We start from the raw sequence: 18,865 nt of genomic DNA on the forward strand, positions 1-18,865 counted from the left end.
GCTCTCTTCTTTAATCATACACACACACACACACACACACACACACACACACACACACACACACACACAGTACAACCAAGAATCCATTTAGTATTTCTCATATGTTCATGTGTATTTGTGTTTAGGATGACCACAGAAATTGGATGACCTATCAGGGGGCTTGTCTCTAGAGAAAACGGATTCCTCCTCTTTCAGCAGCCATTAGTTGCCTTTAGCTTTTTTTCTAGGGGTGGGCTTTATGAAATTCTACATCCATGTTGGCATGTCAGCAGGTACTGTCATTGTGTAGGTTTTGTTGAGACAGTTGTATTTTGAGAGTGCTGCTTTCTTTCATATACAGAAGACAGCAGATACCCTGGTCCTCTGGTTCTTACAATCTTTCCTCCTCCTTTCCATGATGTTTCCTGGACTTGAGGTGTAGGTTTGTGTTTTAGAAGTAAATACCACTTTTTATATGAATTTGTATCTTGTTCTTTCTAAGAGAGCATACATACAATTGGAAAAAACAGATATTTTCCCATGACCATGTTGGGAAATCTTCCAGACACTGAGATCTCTCAAAGGGCCCTCTACTTTCATTGCTATCCTCATGTGAATGAACTCAATGGAAGTAAAAACTGATATGATTTAGATATAAAAAGCATCATCCTTGCTGTAAGTGTTGCCCCAATGTATCCTCAAACTCCAGAATGCATTCACTTCTCTGCTTTACCAAGGTCAAGTCTAATTTCAGAAAGATGAAAAATCAGAAGTCCTGTCTACAAACTCACTAAGGACTATCTGAATTAATATTCCTAGCTCCGAACTAAGAAAAAAAATTTTAAGTAGTATTTAATGTCAACAATTCTTTTTTATTTAAACTAGAAAAAAATCTCATTTTACATATAAATCCCAGTTCCCCTCCCTCCCATCCTCCTATGCACCGCACAACCCCCCTCACCTATCCCACTCCCCATCTACTCTCCAGGGAGAGTGAGGCCTTATATGCGGGATCATCAAAGTCACTGAACTAAGAAATTTTAAGGATTATTTTCATTTCTTTTATGGTGGTGCTAGGCTGAAAGTTTATTATCCTTAAGAATCTACCTCTATTTGAGTTCCTGATACATTTATTTTTATTTCCAGGTAGAAATGTTAGCGAATAGCAAAGATTTGTTATCAGTGGTATTTACATATAGATAAGGTACCAAAGTCCTCAAAGACCTGTCTTAATTGAATCATTCGTACATCATGAGATAGAATACATTTCCTTCTCAGGGAGTACAAGTCATCTCTGAAGCTATAGACCAACACCCCCACAATTAATAAAATTAATGAGTTTTCACCAATAAAAGTTTAAGTTGGGATATACCAGGTTTAATTTGTTTCAGAGGATGTGTTAAATGAGAAGCCACAGTAGCAAAGGCAGGTAACCAGTTCAGAAGAAAAAAAAAACAGTTAATAAAGAAATGATTACAAAGAATGGTCATTGACTATTTTCAAGGCAGGGATTGTATGGCAAACCATATAAGAATGTCACGGAAGTTGCCTAGGAAGGCAGGGGCAGCTCTGCTAATACAGTAACCTTGGAAGCTCGGAGAGAAGATGGGATTCAGAAGGGTCTCATGACTGAGACAAAGATTATTTTATTTTATTGTTTCATTTGATGGCAGAAGGGGCCAACCACTATAGAAAGAAGTTATGGAAGAGATGGTAAGGGAAGGGATATTTGTAGTCACGTCCACAACTGAGAGATAAGCTTGACCATCAAACAGGTATTTTGTAGCCACTCTCGATTCTTTACTGGATACTGTTGGCTGATGATATCACTTTTGTACAATAGGTCTGAACAGAAATACATAATTCCACTATTCTCAGGACACCATCCCTGTCAAAAGTGGCAACAGATCAGAAACAAAATGTTGAAGGAAGTTCATTGTCTTTGCTGGACAATGTTTCAAGAAGGAAGAAAAGGGAAAATGCCCACAGTTAGACCTTTGTCATTTGACAAAAAAAGTTATTCACACCATGTTTGTGGCACAACCACCTGGGCTACTTAGAAGAAAAGAGGAGACCTTTAGAAGAGACAAGACTTAAGTGAAGCTGCTATATCTGCAAAGCTAGAAACAGATATGTAGAATGGGTTGGTCCACAGTGTCAACTTCTTAGGGAGCTGTCCCTAGCATGGTCCATCATATATGCCCTTCACTGATCAACCAAATGGACACAGGGGTAGAGGCATAACCAGAGACCTGTGACTGGCCCAGTGGATTTGAAAGAAACTGAAAGGCTAGTGGGAAATTAGAAATGGCTTCTGGTTGTAGATCCAAAAGGTCTACCAGATTCAAAGTCATGGTACATACCTTGATCCACATCCTTGAAGACCTGGCCCAATACATCTGTAGGGAAAAAAAAGACACATATCTTTTTCATTTTACTTCATTGGCATTCAATCATTTTCCACATTGTCATAAAGCAATTGTGATAAATTACTCTTTTATAGCTGTAATCACAGTGATCTCAAAATTGGGCAGTTACTAACACATTTTAATACATTAATTCAATTGTATATAATAATTAATAAATTTGTTCATTTAGGCAGAAAATATTCTTGAGTGCTTCATTAAAGCAGCCAGGTCATTAACGTAACACCATAAATAGTTGCCATACAGCTGGCACCAGATGATGTCTGGATGGACAGGGAACAATACGACAAAGACTGGAGACTGCACCCTAAACATTCTGTTTGTATTACTCAAGACAAGAAATGGTTCTAATGGCTCTACCTTCTGCATTTCTTGGATTCTGAGGGATTTTCCCTCTGACTTCTCTTTGCTGTAAGATAAAGTTGTGTGCAATGCCTTTGGCCCTGCATTCATAAACCAAACTTGCTGGCATTCCATCTATAAGCAGTGGGCTACACCAGGGGGTCTGGTTGTTTCATTCTAGATACACAAAAGATAGTCAAAGAAAGATAGGAAGCCTTCTCTCGTGTCAGTTAGACTCTCCTTCAAATAGGATGTCTGGTGGTCTGTTTATTGTTGAATTTAAAACACCAGGAACCCATGCCTGCTGAGGGGATTGACAGTTTGGACAAGCTGCTTGATTTCATGCAGCCCTTGAAAGCTACACTGGACAATTGCCATTGATTGTCAACAGGAAGCTGTGATCAGTGAGCTCAGAGGGAAAGATAAACCATTTCCCATGTAACAGGATGACCAATGGGGACAGTGACAGCACAGATGCTGCAGAAGGGAAGGAATGGGGCATCACAAGATTAAGGAACCAGTGGGGAAGCTGACAATGCACTCTCTTGTCTTTTGCCTCTTGGTGGAAAGTCAAAGAGGTCATATCATCTACTTCTGTCATAGTCTGTCTCCCACTCCTTTCCTTCTTTCATTGAAAGAAGTTTATAATTACAATTACAGCCAATGCATTGGGAAGTGCAACTAAAACGAGCAAATTTTTGTGGAACCCTGGTTAATTTATCTGGGTAAAAATATCTAGAAATTACTCCTTTTTTGTTTAATATGAAATAAGGCTCAATTTAAAGATATATGTCCCTGAAAATGCTAAGGTGGCCACAGCTGTGGCTCTTGGAGTCATGTAGGGTCCTTAAGTATAACCTAGCTCTTAACACAAGTGGTTCTTAAATTGTGAGGATTGCTGAGTTCCATAAACTATTTCCTTCTCCATGAAAACAGGAAAAGCACTAGCCATTATCCTCTCTTTGAAAATTAGAGTGGCAGTGTGCTAGGTAATGTACTCACAAATATTTACCTAGAGAAAGTTATCCTCATTTTCACTTGTCCTCATCAACACTTTATCATAATTTTTAAGTAAATCCATTTCAATCAATCAAACTTCTGTATAGTTAATTATTTTGAGATAAAATACAGGTCATAAGTGCAAAACTGTTTAAAAATATATGAATTAAAAAATTCATCTGACATAGAATTAGGAAAAAATAGAAAAAAAATCTGACCAACTGACGAATACAAAATTTTAATGTACATTATGAACAAATTTCATCTTTCTGTATTTGAAAACTATCGGTTATTCAAGATGCATACTGACAATTGCTCCTGCTTGGTGATTTCTGGGGTTCCCTTGGGGCCAATAGTACACATTCACAGAGACAAGAATACACATACATTTATTTCCAAAGCAGAGAAAAGGGAGATGTTCATTTATTGTATTCTGCTAATGCAGCAATGTTTTAGAGAATCTGCTTCAAAATTGCTTGTGCAAAAAAAAAATGGGCTAAGTTCAAAAGGAGCAAAGTGTAATTCTTAAGGCTCTGAAGATGTTATAAACTGTACAATATAATCAGCGTGGTGATACACATACAGGGTAAATTGCACAATGTTAAATTAGTACCAAAGAAACGGTAAATTCCAAAACCCACACCTGATTTTTAGAACTACAATTTTAAAAGTGCAGATGACTCTCCCTAGCAAGATAAATAGAATTTCAGACAAAGGCTATCCCTAACGCTGAAACTCATCACCATCAGATGTCAAATGTTGGCTTCCATTATTATTGTTTTTGATATTCTGGAAACTCTGGACCCTTTATACAATCTGAGACTTTTGGACAGGAAATTAAAATAAAATATTAAAAGGTAGTATGCTTGTTTTCCTAGAAAACTAATTGTCCTAACATTCACAATCCTAATTGCCAGTGTAACCACCACCACCACCACCACCACCACCACCACCAATGTCCTCACTGTCCCCACCACCACTCTCTGTATCACCACCATCTTACCACTATTACCGCTATCCACATCACTACCACCACTTTCCATATCACCACCACTACCACATCATCACCATCATCCACATCATCAGCACCATTTACATCACCATCATCACCACTCTCCACATCACCGCCATCACCACTATCCTTACCACCACTCTCACCATTAACGTTCATTGTTCATTAGTGCTCACCCTGCCGTAGTCACTATTTTAAGTATATTGCAGATATTAACTCATGATTACAAAATCCTGTAATCTATGCTGAATTATTTATCATTGCATTTTACAGAAGAATATAGTTAGATACATAACACCTCATAGCCATATAGTTGGTATTGGAGAGATCCGGAAAAAGAATGAGAAATAGATCTGAGTAAGGGTGAATACTTTAAGAAATACAATGAGATATGTAATACACATATGAATACTCTGATTCTGTTCTGGTTACTGAGTGCAATCTGATCCAAATGTTAATTTATAGTATTCCAGTAAATCAAATGAATAGAATCAGAACAATTCTATTCTAGCAGATTTTTTCAATTATTCTAGCAGATTTTTTAAAAGGTGCTTTGGAGCAACATCTCAGGAAGAGATACTCTGTGTGTGTGTGTGTGTGTGTGTGTGTGTGTGTGTGTGTGTGTGTGTGTGTGTGTGTGTGTTGTGTGTGTATGGTGTGAAGTCTAGAAGTCAACATCAGATATTCTTCAAACACAATTGTTCCTTTTAAACTTTTTTTTTGACTCAGGATCTCTCACTGAACTGAAGTCCACCAACATTTTGGCTAGAATAGATAGCCAGAGAGCCCATGGGGATCTTTTTGCCTTTGCCTTTCCAGTACTGGGGTTACAGGTGTGTACTGTGATTACTCCTGGCTTTTTCTATGTGGGTGCTGGGATCAAACTAAGGTTCACATGACTGAATGAAAAGCTTGTTACTGATTGAGCCATATCCCCAAACCCTTCCCCACCCTGCCCCACCACACCATCCCCATTCAAACCTTGTGTATACAGAGGGCAAAAAGATGACAACTTGGCAGTTGTACCCATCACTCTCTCCTATTGGCACATGTAGTGCCAAGGAACCAAGACTACCTGAGACAAACATCCTGAGAGGCAGAGTGATATTCTTACCAGTCTAAGATGTACCCATCAGAACATCACTCTGCCACTACAACCACACAGTTGAAGCTTATTATGGACCTGGCTAAAATACAAACCAATATAACCTACTGTCTAAAATTTTATAGACATTTCCAGACATTTCACACACTATTATAGGTGATTGTGCTACACTTACCCGTAGGTACAGTTTGGATGGCAGAGGTGGCAGACATTATTGGCATCTGCATACTTCCAAACCAGGGTGTTGTTCTCCCCCATGATTCCAGCTGGGCAAGTCTTGACACAGTGTGGGCCGTCAATGTAGTGGGCACATTTGATGCAGTTGTCTGGTCCCTGAACCAAGGTACAGAAAAACTTATAGATCTTTTCTTTCTTTTTTAAAATGGAAATAACTTTCTATTCATAATATTTACTGTGAGAAATCAAAAGCCATTACTACTACTACTGTTATTATTATTATTATTATTATTATTATTATATGTGCATGCATGTCTGTGTACTACTTGTATGCCTGGTGCTCATAGATGACAGAAGAGGGCATCAAATCTCTTGAAACTGGAGTTACAGGTGGCTGTGAGCTGCCATGTTGGTGCTGAGAATCAAACCTGGGTCCCCTAGAAGAGCTGTCAGTGCACTTAACCACTGAGCCATCAGTCTGGCCCCAGTTCAGAAGTTCTTAAAATATATGACAAGTTCTGTGATATGCCCACTATGCCCATGATAAGATGTGTTTTCCTGACATTCCTGAAACAGATTTATTTTCTTTTAATATGTTTTAAATTAATTAGTTAATTATGTATTTATGTATGTGTGTGGATGAAACTGTGGAGGTGAGCAGACAGCTTGTGAGAGTTAGCACTTTCCTTCCACCATGTGAGTCTCAGAGATGGAGCTAAAGTCACCAAGTTTGGCAGCAAGTCCCTTTACCATCTTGCTGGCCCTCAGATATACTTTCTGCTAACTATACAAATCAATTTGATTTGTATGCTGTAATCTGCTAAGAAAGGATAGTTGTTAGTTTGTTTCCTACTCTCAGCCACTCTAGTACAGCAAAAGTTGTATAAAGTACATAAAGATATTCATAGAAAAAGCAAATGCATTTATTTTACCCAAACATAAACTACATTCTTCACTGTATTTTAGCATTATTTTAAGATATTGTAGGCATAGTACTTGTCAAAGTCATCTTGATTGGTCTAGATGTATTTTATATCCTTATCTTTCTTGCATGTCACATTTGAAGTGAAAAGAAAGTACTGAGGGAGGCCAGACATTGACTTGCTGAGGCACATGAAGGAAAAACCCTCTTTTGTATTTCTCCAGGGAAAAGAAGGTGGCACATGGCCGTGCTGGCTGCAGAATGGACTGTGAATGTGTAGCGTTAGACCCTGTCTGTAAAACTTGGAATGTCCTTGTAAAACCCTGAGAAATGAAGGCAGGGGACTGCCTGGGCTGTATGCTTCACACTTCACAAGAGGACTGAAATAAAGCTGTTAGGAAAGGCTTTTTTCCCTTGGCTCGGGGAACCGTTCAGCTTTGTCTGCACAGAGGCTGAACACACTCAAAGCCAGAGCAGCTGGAACCCAAAGCAAAAGCAGCAACTATTTCACTGTAGCAATGAAAATTCAATCCAATGTCATGTAAGCCTGCAGACCAAGGGCTTACTTTGTAACCAGTCATGCTGACAGTCTAGATTTCCTAACTCAGTTCTGTTACACTCTGCTTGATTGATGGACAACCTCTGAAACATGTTTCGATGAGATATAGATTTTGCTTCTGGAACTCACACTGAAACAGAGCCCCAACAGAGCCTAGTATCAGGTATGAACAGCATATTCATGTCAGAGAAATGTGAATTCTCACTCACACACCTTAGGAGTTTGCTAGAGTGTGTGTAAATAGCCAAAAATTTTTTAAAAATTGCTGGGATTTCTTTTAAAATAGTGTAACTTTAATTTATTTAACAATACTTTGGTGGTGTTAGTTTAAAATGAGGAGATTATGGCAGATGACAGAAGCTTGGAAAGCTGCCTGGCAGTGTTCAAGGCTAACACAGGATGGCCTGTGGTACAGTGGTGGGGGGATGGTGGCCATGGTGAAATGGTTGTGGGATACTGGACAAAGCAGGTGTGAGGCACCTTTAGCTACTTTATGGATCAGATCCTGAGCACCTCTTCCGTGGAAAAGGGTTTGCATAGCCATCTTTCCTATTAGGGTTGGCTTGGATCCTGCGCATCTTTTCCCTGGAAAGGGTTTGCAGAGCCACCTTTCCTACTGTGGGTGGCTTGGATTATTGCTGTTCCTTCTGTGGCTGCTGCTGCTGCTACGGCTGCTGCTTCTGTGAAGGCTTTCCCACAAAGCAGGGTAGACGACAGAGTAGAGTTCCTTACCCGGCCTGTGCAGGTGATGTTCATGTCCTGGGGCAGACATTCTGGATGGCACTGGATGCACTCGGAATTCTCCACAAACTCCCTTGGCTCCCTGGTAGAAGAACACAGTGAACTGAGCATGCCATACCCTGAGTGGCTGTAACTATTTCAAGTAACACAAATGACCTATGCCAGAAATACAAAAGCACCTTAAGGGCAAAGGGTCAGAATTCTGGGACTGACCTGAAATATAATATGCTGAGGTCACCAACAGAGCCTTAGGTCACCTCACAGACAGCTTCATTTATAATCAGAGTACTTTGCTGACATTTTCCTACAGGCTTAGTTTTTGAATGTCAGGCAAGAAAGCCAAATATGAAAAACATCTTTGCGAGCCATCCCTTCCCTCTAAGACCAAACTCATGGATATTTAAGCTGGAAAGAAATGGTTACTAAGACTAAGGAACAGGAAAGGGACATTCAAGTTTGTTCATTTCCAGAGCCTCTGAAAAACACCTTCCTGTGTGCTGCCTCTCTTGGTATTGCAACATTAGATACACTAATCCAACCACAGACTCCTCCCAGGCAGCCTTTCCTTTGACTGCTTTTAGGGAGTTCAAGCTGAGCTGGCAGCATGTAGATAGAAGCAGCAGGGACAGAAAGAGGGATGCAAGGGGCTGCGGAGCAGCAGGAATAGCAAGCAGTCATCAGGCTGAGCTGCAGAAGTAGCACTTGGCCGGCTGCTTGGCGGGTAAAAAGGAGGAGGCTGGGCAGCTTGAGAGGGGCCGAAGATGGTGTGAAGAGGATGGTGAACTGAGTTTGAAGGATACACTACTGAAAAGAGCAGGAAAAAAGAAACAGCAGGTCCTGGTTGCTGAAAGAATTCCAAAGTACTGCCAAGATTCTAGAGCCAAGGGGTCTCAGACATCCAGAGCTCAAGAATTTTTAACAGTTATCACCTCAAAGGATACTGACGTCCTTCTTGAAGCTGCACCAACTGCTACTATGGGCTAGAGAATCCCAGTGTGCTAGGCCTAAGCACATACTATAACACTTAAGGGTCCCACACCACAGACTACATAAGGACTCTAAAATATTTGTGAAGCTCAGGGTCTTACTAATCAAGTAATGAACAAGGCTTGTAACAGTTAAGGGTGTCATGTGCACCTGTCCCTGCCTGCCTGTTTGCCACTATGCAGTGCTGTCAAACTGTGAAGTGTACAAAGAAAGACAATGACTAGCATTGGATTGTTTTCCCCTTGTCATTTCACTGTTCCTATGTTAACAGAACAAAGGGACCACAGCTTACTGACTAGTCGTGAAAAAACCCACAGTGTCGATTTTCTGAGCTTTGTCTTTGTGTTACCTCCTGTGGAAGGGCCCAGGTTTGAAGAGTGATGCGGAGCTGCAGGCCATCAGGCATCTCACACTAAGAGCCCAGGGCCTCTGGGTATGATGAGGAGATTAGAAAGCTGAAACTATGAATGCCTGTTTATAGCTGGAGGTTTTTTTTTTTTTTTTTTTTTTTGGTTTTTCGAAACAGTGTTTCTCTGTGTAGCTTTGGAGCCTATCCTGCTATCCTGGCACTTGCTCTGGAGACCAGGCTAGCCTCGAATTCACAGAGATCTGCCTGCCTCTGCCTCCCAAGTGCTGGGATTAAAGGCGTGCACCACCAATGCCTGGCTTTGTGTGTGTGTGTGTGTGTGTGTGTGTGTGTGTGTGTGTGTGTGTGTGTGTGTGCTGGTGCTTCTTAAATGATGTTCAAACAGCAGTTTGAACAGCTGTTTGCCCTAAGCCCATGAAGAAATTCTTACCCAATCAAAATTGTCTTTCCATCCAGCTCTGGAATATTTCTGGGTAGAAACTGTGGTCCACACCCTGTTAGTGAAACAGGATGGAAGCTTCCCCAGCACTGCCTGAAACTCACAAGTCTCCTCTCCACCATAGTTTTCCTTATTACCTTAAATTTAAAAAAATTGCCCCTTCTATCCTTCAATTTAATTTTCCAAGTACTTTATTTTAGTCATTACCAGTATTCATGTAAAACTTTACCCTAATATTGAAATTCTCATTGCATACAAACATTGTCCGATTAATTGATTACTATTAAATTAAGCAAATATATGAATTACTTTTTTGTCCCTAGTTGTATTAAAAATAATTTGCACCACTCAATGATCAGTCTGTGTGAGGGGTACATAAAACTAAAATTGATCAGGAAATATTCTGTGTTGATATATCTTAATACAACGGAAACAGTGGACTGGAGAGAAAAGGCCAAATGTCCACACTTTCTTGGTTATATTAACCACTGTGTCTGTTCTATCTTGAGAAATTACTGTACAATGAAAATTTAAAGTATTTTCAGGAAAAGAGATATGGCAGATTATCAGGTACATTGAAGAATAATGAAAAACTTACTTTCTAATGTGATGAACACGTTTCCAAAACAATGAACATAGAATAAACAAAGATAATATCAAGAACAAGAGAGAAAGAAAAGAATTAACTTGAATAAGTACAAAGCTGTAAAAACAGTGTGGTAGCTTATTTCTTAGCTAGACAAAGGCTGAAAGAACAGTGTCTCACCCCTCCAGGACGTTACACTTCTCCACACACTCTCTGCCTCTGCTGACATTCTGGCAGGAGACACAGTCCCTGGGCGAAGGGCCCCAGCAGCCTTCCGGGGAGCATAGAGAATTACACACATGGCCTGTGGCCTCTGAGAAGACACAGTGAGTCACAGGTCACTTATAGAATAGTAACAGGAGGAGTCAGAAGAGGTGACACATTTCTGAGTGGCTGTGTGCTCTTCACAGACACCCTGGGGTTCTGAAGAGAGTAGGGTACCATGGCCTTTGTTCTCTGTGGTGTTCAGAGCAGCTTGACCCTGACTCTGGGGAGGTTTTGATGATAGATGCCACAGCTGACAGAAATGGCAGGCAAGGTTGTAGCTGCTTGCTGTGTATTGGGTACCATGCCAAGAGCTTCACATACAGGAAGGATTTGGTGTCACTGAGGAACACCATGGTACTGGAACCATCACCACGTGTGAATGAGGAAGCCAAAGTCAAAGGTGATTAAAATAAACCGGGCAAGTTCTCAAAGCCCAGCTGGGCCAGAGGATCTCTGCTACTCAGCATTACCTTTGCCAGTGTTTAGAGTCTTGCCACGAATCTAGGAGCATTTGTCAGCTTCAAAAGCTTATTTAACTTAGTGTTTTAAACTAGAGCTGGGAATATACCTGTGAAATGTCATACATTCTTTGATGTGTATCTGTGGACACCTGTGTGCAAGTGTATTTGGCTACAGTGGTCAAAGACTGAAGTAATACAGAGCTCTTTGGTTAAAATTTAACATAACGGAGAGCACATTTTGTTCTTTAAATTACAGATGTTTAGGATTGTGGATCTCAGCGCATATATTACATGACTCATTGATATGAGCACATATCTAACAAGAAACAACTGAAGAGGGGAAGGGTTTACTTTGGCTAACAGTTTAAGAAGGAAATACTGTCCATCATAGTGGCAGAAGCACGAGGCCAAGTGTTCAAACACACAAGCCTTATGGGAACATACTCAAGCCACATCATCCCCCCACTTCTCACCCTTGCTCCCAGATCACAGAAGATTATGAACATATTATAATGCAAAATGTGTTCATTACATCTTCTTAAGTCTTTAAAAAACTACATTATCATTTCATTTTATGTAGGGGATGTGTATGCCACCGTGTGTGTGTGTGTGTGTGTGTGTGTGTGTGTGTGTGTGTGTGCGAAAAATATCCCACTTTGGCCTGCTCTATTCCAAGACTGCCGCTTCTCCCCCCGGCAGACATCCTATTCTGACGACATCTCTGAAATCCTGGAGTTTCCACTGTAATTTAAGCTTAATCTTTATGGGTTCGAATGGGTGGCCTCTCCAGGCCTCCTTTAAGGGACTTCAATCCTGCCACATACTGGCTGGCTTGACTGGTTTCTTGTAGCTTTGGCACAAGCTTCCTTGGCCCCTTCAGTCTTGAATCTTTCATGTGTACAAAGCCAGTACCATGTGCATGACGCTGCCTATTTCAGTGGCTAAAGATGTAGCCTGGCCTCTGGAATCAGGAAATCTCTTCAGCAGGATTCTCCATTTCGACTCTCTTCTTTCAAAAGGATGACTATCCCTTTGGCTGGTGGGGCATGCCCTCAGGGCCCTTTTTCTTATTGTCCCAGTGTAGAGTACAGGACTTCTCTTTAAGGGTTCATCTCTTTGCAGTTTTGATTGTATTCTCAGCATCTGACTTACTTGCAACTTTAAATTCTGCCCTTTCCCCTACTGAACTACACATTTTTCATATCCCATGTCCACTTTTCCCTCCAGCACACTGTAGACCTGGATAAGAACAGTGAGCAGGAGCCACGGACCTCTTTGGCATTCTTTCTACAACAAATTACTTGAGGAACCGTCTGCACAGGTGAGACAGGACCAGCTACTTACTGCAGTCATTCGGGGCTCTGTTGTTCATGATTTTGGTTTTCTGATTAGAAGTCCCAAAGAGTTTTTTCCAGTTTATTGTATTTGCGTAGCACAAATTTCGGTTTCCAGAAATGACCACATCTCCATCACTTATTTCCTTGAGGGAACGCAATCCCAATGATGTTATGTTTAGGCCAACGACCGCAAGAGAAAATTGACCACTAAATGGGGGAGAAGAAAAATTGCATTGTACATGATAGTGAAAACAACATGCCACCCTCAAATTTTGTTTTTCTGGGCCACTTAGGTTTCCTGAAAACCATGTTACAATTATTACTAATAATTCTGTGAAAAATATGAATCACAACTTTTAAAAAATGCAAGTGCTTTTTAAGTTTCTTCAAGGAAAAGCCGGTTTCTCATCCATTTATTATCTTTAACATTGGGTAAACTGGAGGACTGAGTCATTGGCCTCATGTCATTTCATTTACTGTATTTAGAGTTTTCCTAGAAATCAGGAACACCTAAATGTTCTTTAAGTAAGTTTGTTTGTCTGTCCATCTATCCAGTGTTATCCGGTCATGTTTATTGAGTGAATATCTGTCATACCACTGCACTATATGGTACCATGGTACTACAAATACTATATAAGTTAAATATGTGTCTTTTATAGAGGCAGAGGTTTTTGTTTATTTTTGAATCCCTACCTTAATTCTCCTACCTCCTCTCCTCCAAATCCCCTTTCCCCATCCGCTCTTTCTCGTTTGTTTCTCTTCAGAAAAGGGCAGGCCTCCCATGGATATCAGCCAGCCATGGTATATCAAGTTATAGTGAGACTAGGCAACTCCCCTCATATTAAGGCTAGATGAAGTGATCCGATCCCATAGGAGGAAAGGGTCCCTAAAGCAGGCAACAGAGTCAGAGACAGCCCCTGCTCCCAATGCTAGGAGTCCGACAAGAAGACCAAGCTACACAGCTGTAACATACATGCCTAAGTCAGTACCCTGCAGGATCCCTGGCTGTTGGTTCAGTATCTGTGAGCCTCTATGAGCCCAGGTTAGCTGATTGCAGGCAGAGTTTTTTGAGGTCAGAAAAATGAATGCAGTTTATAGAGCATTGTTGGTCAAGCATGGACACTTAAGTAGCTCCATGGATGAATGGCATAGAAGGATGACTTTCTCCAAGCCCTGATGTCTCATATCTGAGACCTGGAGAGCAGAGCCAAGTGAGATTCTCCAAGGTATGTTCCCATTGAATGACTGGATTAAAGTTAGCAAGACAAAAGGCAATGAATCCCAAAGCCCTAGGAAGAGGACTTCAGGATATCTGCAGGTAGGGAGGGCTGGAAGACATGCCCTGGGGATGGAGGGTGAAGTCAGAGCACAGGTTTATGCCCCTACTGGAGGAGCTTGGGTTGTCACAGTCACATAGAAGCAGTGTGCATTCGTAGGAAGATTCTTTGACACCCACCTCAGAAATGGGTCGGTTGAGACAGGACAAAGGCAAGAGAATGAAAGTTAAGAGATTAAAAGCCAAAGGTTTAAAGCATTATTTTGTAGCCCCCTCTTCCTGTTTATGCTTCTTTCCATTTTCCCCACAGCCTATTTCCAGAGAAGTGACAGTCCTAGGTAGGAGATCCACAACCACCATTTCCTGGGAATTCCCCCCAGCATGAACTCGGAGAAGCCAAGGAGTCAGGGTCTGGCTGGGATTTTTTTTTGCAGGTCAAGCCCCAGCTTTTTGTGAGTCACACCAGGACCTAGTGGTCATCCAGTGGTTTAAACCCTTAAAACGAAGCAGAAGGCTGCAATGCAGTCACTTGAAATCCTGAGCCAAAGCTCATCCCTGGCCTATGCAAAGACATCTCTGAGAGTTAGTATCACAAGTGTCTGACTAACAGAGTTTATGGAAGCAATGTATATTGTGTATATGTGATTATGGTGCTTTGACGTATTAAACAGTTCATGGTATGTGAAGTTAATGGTGGTAAATTCCAGAAAAGGCCATCATAATCAGAAAGTTTTCAAGGCAGTTTGAGCTACAGATTTCCAAATTTCTCTTCCTCACCACAAATCTTAGGATTTCTCTGTTAAAGATCTCCCTCCCTTCCTCCATTTTCCCCTACCTTCTTCCCTCCCTCCCACCGTCCCTCCCTCCCTCCCTTCCTCCCTCCATCAACCTTTTTGTTTCTTTCTCTGTCTGTCTGTCTGTCTGTCTGTCTGTCTGTCTGTCTGTCTGTCTGTTTCTCTGTGCGTGTATGCATGTGTATATCTTTTTCTCTCTGTGCACACATTTCCTTGTTGTGGCTGGAAAAATGTTCGTTATAGGTCCCCAAAGCATGTAGTGTTAAAACATTGCTTAGGTCCCCTTGTGTGATATGTTATATATCTTCATCTGTATCATTAGCAAATATTAGCCAAGAATAAATAAGGAGACAGTCTATAAAACACCTGGTCACATTTTCCCAGAATGTCAAGACAGTGAAAATGGGCAAAGACATAGGAGTGAGGGAAGTTTGAAGGGGACTGAGAAGATATTAGAAGTCAATGCAATGTGGGATTCTTGAGAGGACAGAGAAAGAACAAACATATTCCTGGACAATCTGGTGAACTCAGAATAAAGTACATGGTTGAGTGAACATCTATCTTAATCCGAATATCCACTCACGTAGGTTGTTCACACTGGGGGAAGCTGAGTGAAAGAGCATCTTTGTACTATTTCTGTAACCCTCCTTTCAGGCCAATTTCAAAATAAAGAGCAAGAATAATCTATCAGCCTTTGGTTATGGCTGACTTACTGTTGCTTTGTTCTGCCACGTATTATTTCTAGGTTCTCAAAAGCATGGAGGTCAGTCCAGTTTTCAGGCCAAGCTTGAATCAGCAAAAACCCTAGAGGGAGGAAGAAAGGCTTATACACACAGTGCTAGAAATGTCTTTGTTTTGTAGGAAACATATTCTAGGACTCATGGTGTATGGACAGCGGCAGTGGATTCTCCCAGCCTCGCTGTGACTAAGGATGACTAAGGATGTCCAAGGACGACAGTCCAGGAGATATTTAAAAAAACATTGAAATCCTGCTCCCTCCATGGAACTTTGAATCCCTGATTGCACCTCTTGCAACCCTCAGGCCAATGCCCACCTTACAGGCTGACCATGTACTCTTATATCTATGGAGGATATCAGATCACACACCAGGTTCCTTCTCTGACTGTTTTCATGTTGCTGGTTATTTAGGGTCTCGTCTTAAATACTTTCTTCACTTAGCGCTGATCTCCGCATCAGTCCAGTTTTCCAGATCAAATTATTCCTTTTCTTTCTTTTGGTTTTTTTGAGACAGGGTTTCTCTGTGTAGCTTTGGAGCCTATCCTGGCACTTGCTCTGGAGACCAGGCTGGCCTCGAACTCACAGAGAACCGCCTGTCTCTGCCTTCCCAGTGCTGGGATTAAAGGCGTGCACTGCACGCCCGCCAAATTATCCCTTTTCAAAGATGAAGAAAATGGACTGCAGGTGGCAGTCATGGATCCAAGACTCCCCAGGGGACAATCGTTTGAAATCTGGTTTATGAAATCTGAGACTCTGCACCTCCCCTCCTCCTTCTCTCTGGGGTTTGTGGTCTGTGAGGGTGACTGCCTGTCTGAGCTGTGTCCACATGAAGCCCAGCATGGTCGCAGCCTTGGCTTAAGTGATTTCAACTTGCACAAAGGGACACTAGAGTTTCATAAAGTCTCAAAGAGCTAATCATAATGGTAGAACTTCAGACACCATATTCTTATGTTAGGGAAGAAGGGGGGATGTTTGATGGTTTCTATAAAATTTAATTTCCCGCATATGCTCACAGATACACCAGCACGAACCTGTTATTTCCTTTACGGTTTTTAGAATATCTAGTTCCCGAGGGTCTAGAGGAGGAGTACGTGTGAAGCTATCCCTGAAACAAACAGCAACATGATTATTGATCATTTCCCATGATTTTTTAAAAAAAGTAGATTTTGGTGTTCTCTGTCCAGATCACTGAGCTGTTACTTACCCTTTAAAGGCCACTGGCAGGATGTGAAGGTCCCCACTGATGGAAGTGCAGTATTTGAAGTGTTTGATGTTTGTAGCATTTATGGAGAGTGTGTCTTTAAATTCACCAATGCCTATGCCATTACAAACTGTTAAGAGAAATATTTGTTCCATTTACCTTTGCTGAATTAAGGCACACCTACCCAGGCAGAAGCGTGAACCCCTGCACCAAGAATTGTTAACTCATCCCTCTATGAGGGTCCCTCCAGGTGGCAGGACCCTGCTCGGCTTTGGTGTTCTGGTCACAGGAGTGGGGCTTGGGGCTAAGCTTGTCACAGACCTCTGTTGGCTTTGAATTCTCCCTGTTGTTTTCTGCCGGTACTGAATCTAGCCACTCATAAAGGCATTGGCTCCTCCTCTTTCCGTCCGGGACAGTTCACCTACCTGGGCTGCAGGTGGCGCCTCTGTACCTGGTTCAGGAGAACGCCCCCTCCCCACCTCCTCCACCTTGTAATTGGCTTTGCAAGTAACTTGGCTTCTATTTTACAGACAAAAACGCACACTTTTTAAATTAAGAGAGTAAGGTGTGTTTGTTTGGAGATGGACATAAGAATTAGCATAAAGGTCGAGAAAAAGACTCTTGTCTCTACCTGTAGGCCCCTTACCTTTGCGACAGGGCCCATCACACTTTTTACACTTTCGGACACCATCTTCTTCCACTTCGTAGTAGTCTGGACCACAGGCCCGGACACAGGAGCCATGATCTGTCACCACATAGTTTCCTGAGGAAGAGGCAATGAAAAGAAGGTGTTGAAGGCCACGGCAGGTGCTCCTAACCTTCCACAAACTTCCTCATGTCTGCCGAACAGATCCCTAATAGTTTGGTTGACTTTACTTTTGAGGGGAGAGAGACACGTTTTCACTAGAAAAGGAATCAAGCCTGCGTGCAATGATTTTTCTGACAGTCGTGTGGAGGAGCATAGACATTTGATCACAGGCGTGAAACAGCAGTGGGGGGGGGGGACACACTCGCTGACTGAAAACCTTTGAGCATCAGTTTCCTTGCTCAGATCTGTGTTTAGAACTTACAGGTAAACCTTGACATTGTGTGAGACTCCCGTTAATGCTTAGCAAACAGATCATGTCCCACTGAGGTGACTACAGTTTCCTCTGTTTCTGACACTCTGCTCTTTCCCACCTGCCATGTGGTTCTTGTTGGAGCAGTGAGGGGACCAGTTTGCTCCGCTTCCCAGTCAGGCACCCTAATCTATGCTCTCTACTATCTCATTTAATGTTTATAATTATAGTATGTGTTAGAAACTCTACGCACTCATTTAGAGTTTCCCAAATAGATCCTTAGAAATGTGATCATGTGCTCTTCTCATCTTAGGTTTTGAGTGTTTTCTGTGGCTTTTAAGGCTCTATTTACTGAGTTCTTACACAGAAGGTCCATCTGTGGCATGACTATGGCGAGTTTTCTTTCATTTAGTTTTCATTTACTTTGCAGTGACTTATTATTCTGTTTGTGTTCTTTTTCTTTCTCTCTCGTTTTTTTCTAAATAGACTTTCATCATCTAAATCTAGGTAGGCAAAAATCTCAACCTCATAGTTAGTTTCTCTTTCACTTTTTTTTTTTTTTTTGGTCTCAGTTTTCTTTGGAGAGGGTTTGGTTTTTTGTTTGTTTGTTTGTTTTGTTTTTGTTATTTTTGAGACAGGGTTTCTCTGTGTAGTCCTGACTGTCTTGGAACTTGCTCTGTAGACCAGGCTGGCCTCGAACGCAGACATCCATCTGCCTCTGCCTCCCAGTGCTGGGATTAAAGGCACATCTGTCCCTGCCCAGCATCAGGATTGGATCTTAAGGCTCTTTATTCATTGCTTTACTTCTCTGTTTGACACTGATCTGTGTTGGCATTTCCCTAGAGGTCCCAGGAGAGTATAATCATACAAAAAAACAAAGCCTGAACCCAAAGGAGTAAATCAAAGCAAAACTAAAACTGCAATTCTCCAAGATCCCAACCAGAGTTTTTTTTCTATTCAAGATGGTGGATATGTTATTTTTTTCTAATTTAGGTCTGTTAAATACCAGCAGAGTACAGAGTCAAACAATGATTAGTCCAGAAGGTTGTGATTTTGTGTTAGTCAGTGCCAGGACACCTCAAGTTACTATAG

The 18,865-nt window shown here is 41.5% G+C and overlaps 1 protein-coding gene across 4 annotated transcripts in view; it reads right to left on the reverse strand.

The window, feature by feature from the left end:
* Nucleotides 1-18,865, reverse strand: part of Egfr (epidermal growth factor receptor) — a 56,171-nt gene that overhangs the window by 26,762 nt on the left and 10,544 nt on the right. For 3 of the 4 annotated variants that reach the window (XM_035453306.1, XM_035453303.1, XM_035453304.1), the window contains 9 exons: nucleotides 17,362-17,478; nucleotides 16,719-16,845; nucleotides 16,546-16,619; nucleotides 15,490-15,580; nucleotides 12,714-12,913; nucleotides 10,822-10,954; nucleotides 8,254-8,344; nucleotides 6,039-6,196; nucleotides 2,343-2,378 (listed from right to left, as the gene is read on the reverse strand). In XM_035453306.1, coding sequence (XP_035309197.1) covers nucleotides 2,343-2,378; nucleotides 6,039-6,196; nucleotides 8,254-8,344; nucleotides 10,822-10,954; nucleotides 12,714-12,913; nucleotides 15,490-15,580; nucleotides 16,546-16,619; nucleotides 16,719-16,845; nucleotides 17,362-17,478 — 1,027 coding nt within the window. Of the gene's footprint in view, nucleotides 1-2,181; nucleotides 2,188-2,342; nucleotides 2,379-6,038; nucleotides 6,197-8,253; nucleotides 8,345-10,821; nucleotides 10,955-12,713; nucleotides 12,914-15,489; nucleotides 15,581-16,545; nucleotides 16,620-16,718; nucleotides 16,846-17,361; nucleotides 17,479-18,865 lie in introns of all 4 variants that reach the window. The other variant, XM_035453305.1, reaches the window with a different exon arrangement.

This window comes from Cricetulus griseus (genome assembly GCF_003668045.3).
Source record: "Cricetulus griseus strain 17A/GY chromosome 1 unlocalized genomic scaffold, alternate assembly CriGri-PICRH-1.0 chr1_1, whole genome shotgun sequence".
NCBI classification, from domain to species: Eukaryota; Metazoa; Chordata; class Mammalia; order Rodentia; family Cricetidae; genus Cricetulus; species Cricetulus griseus.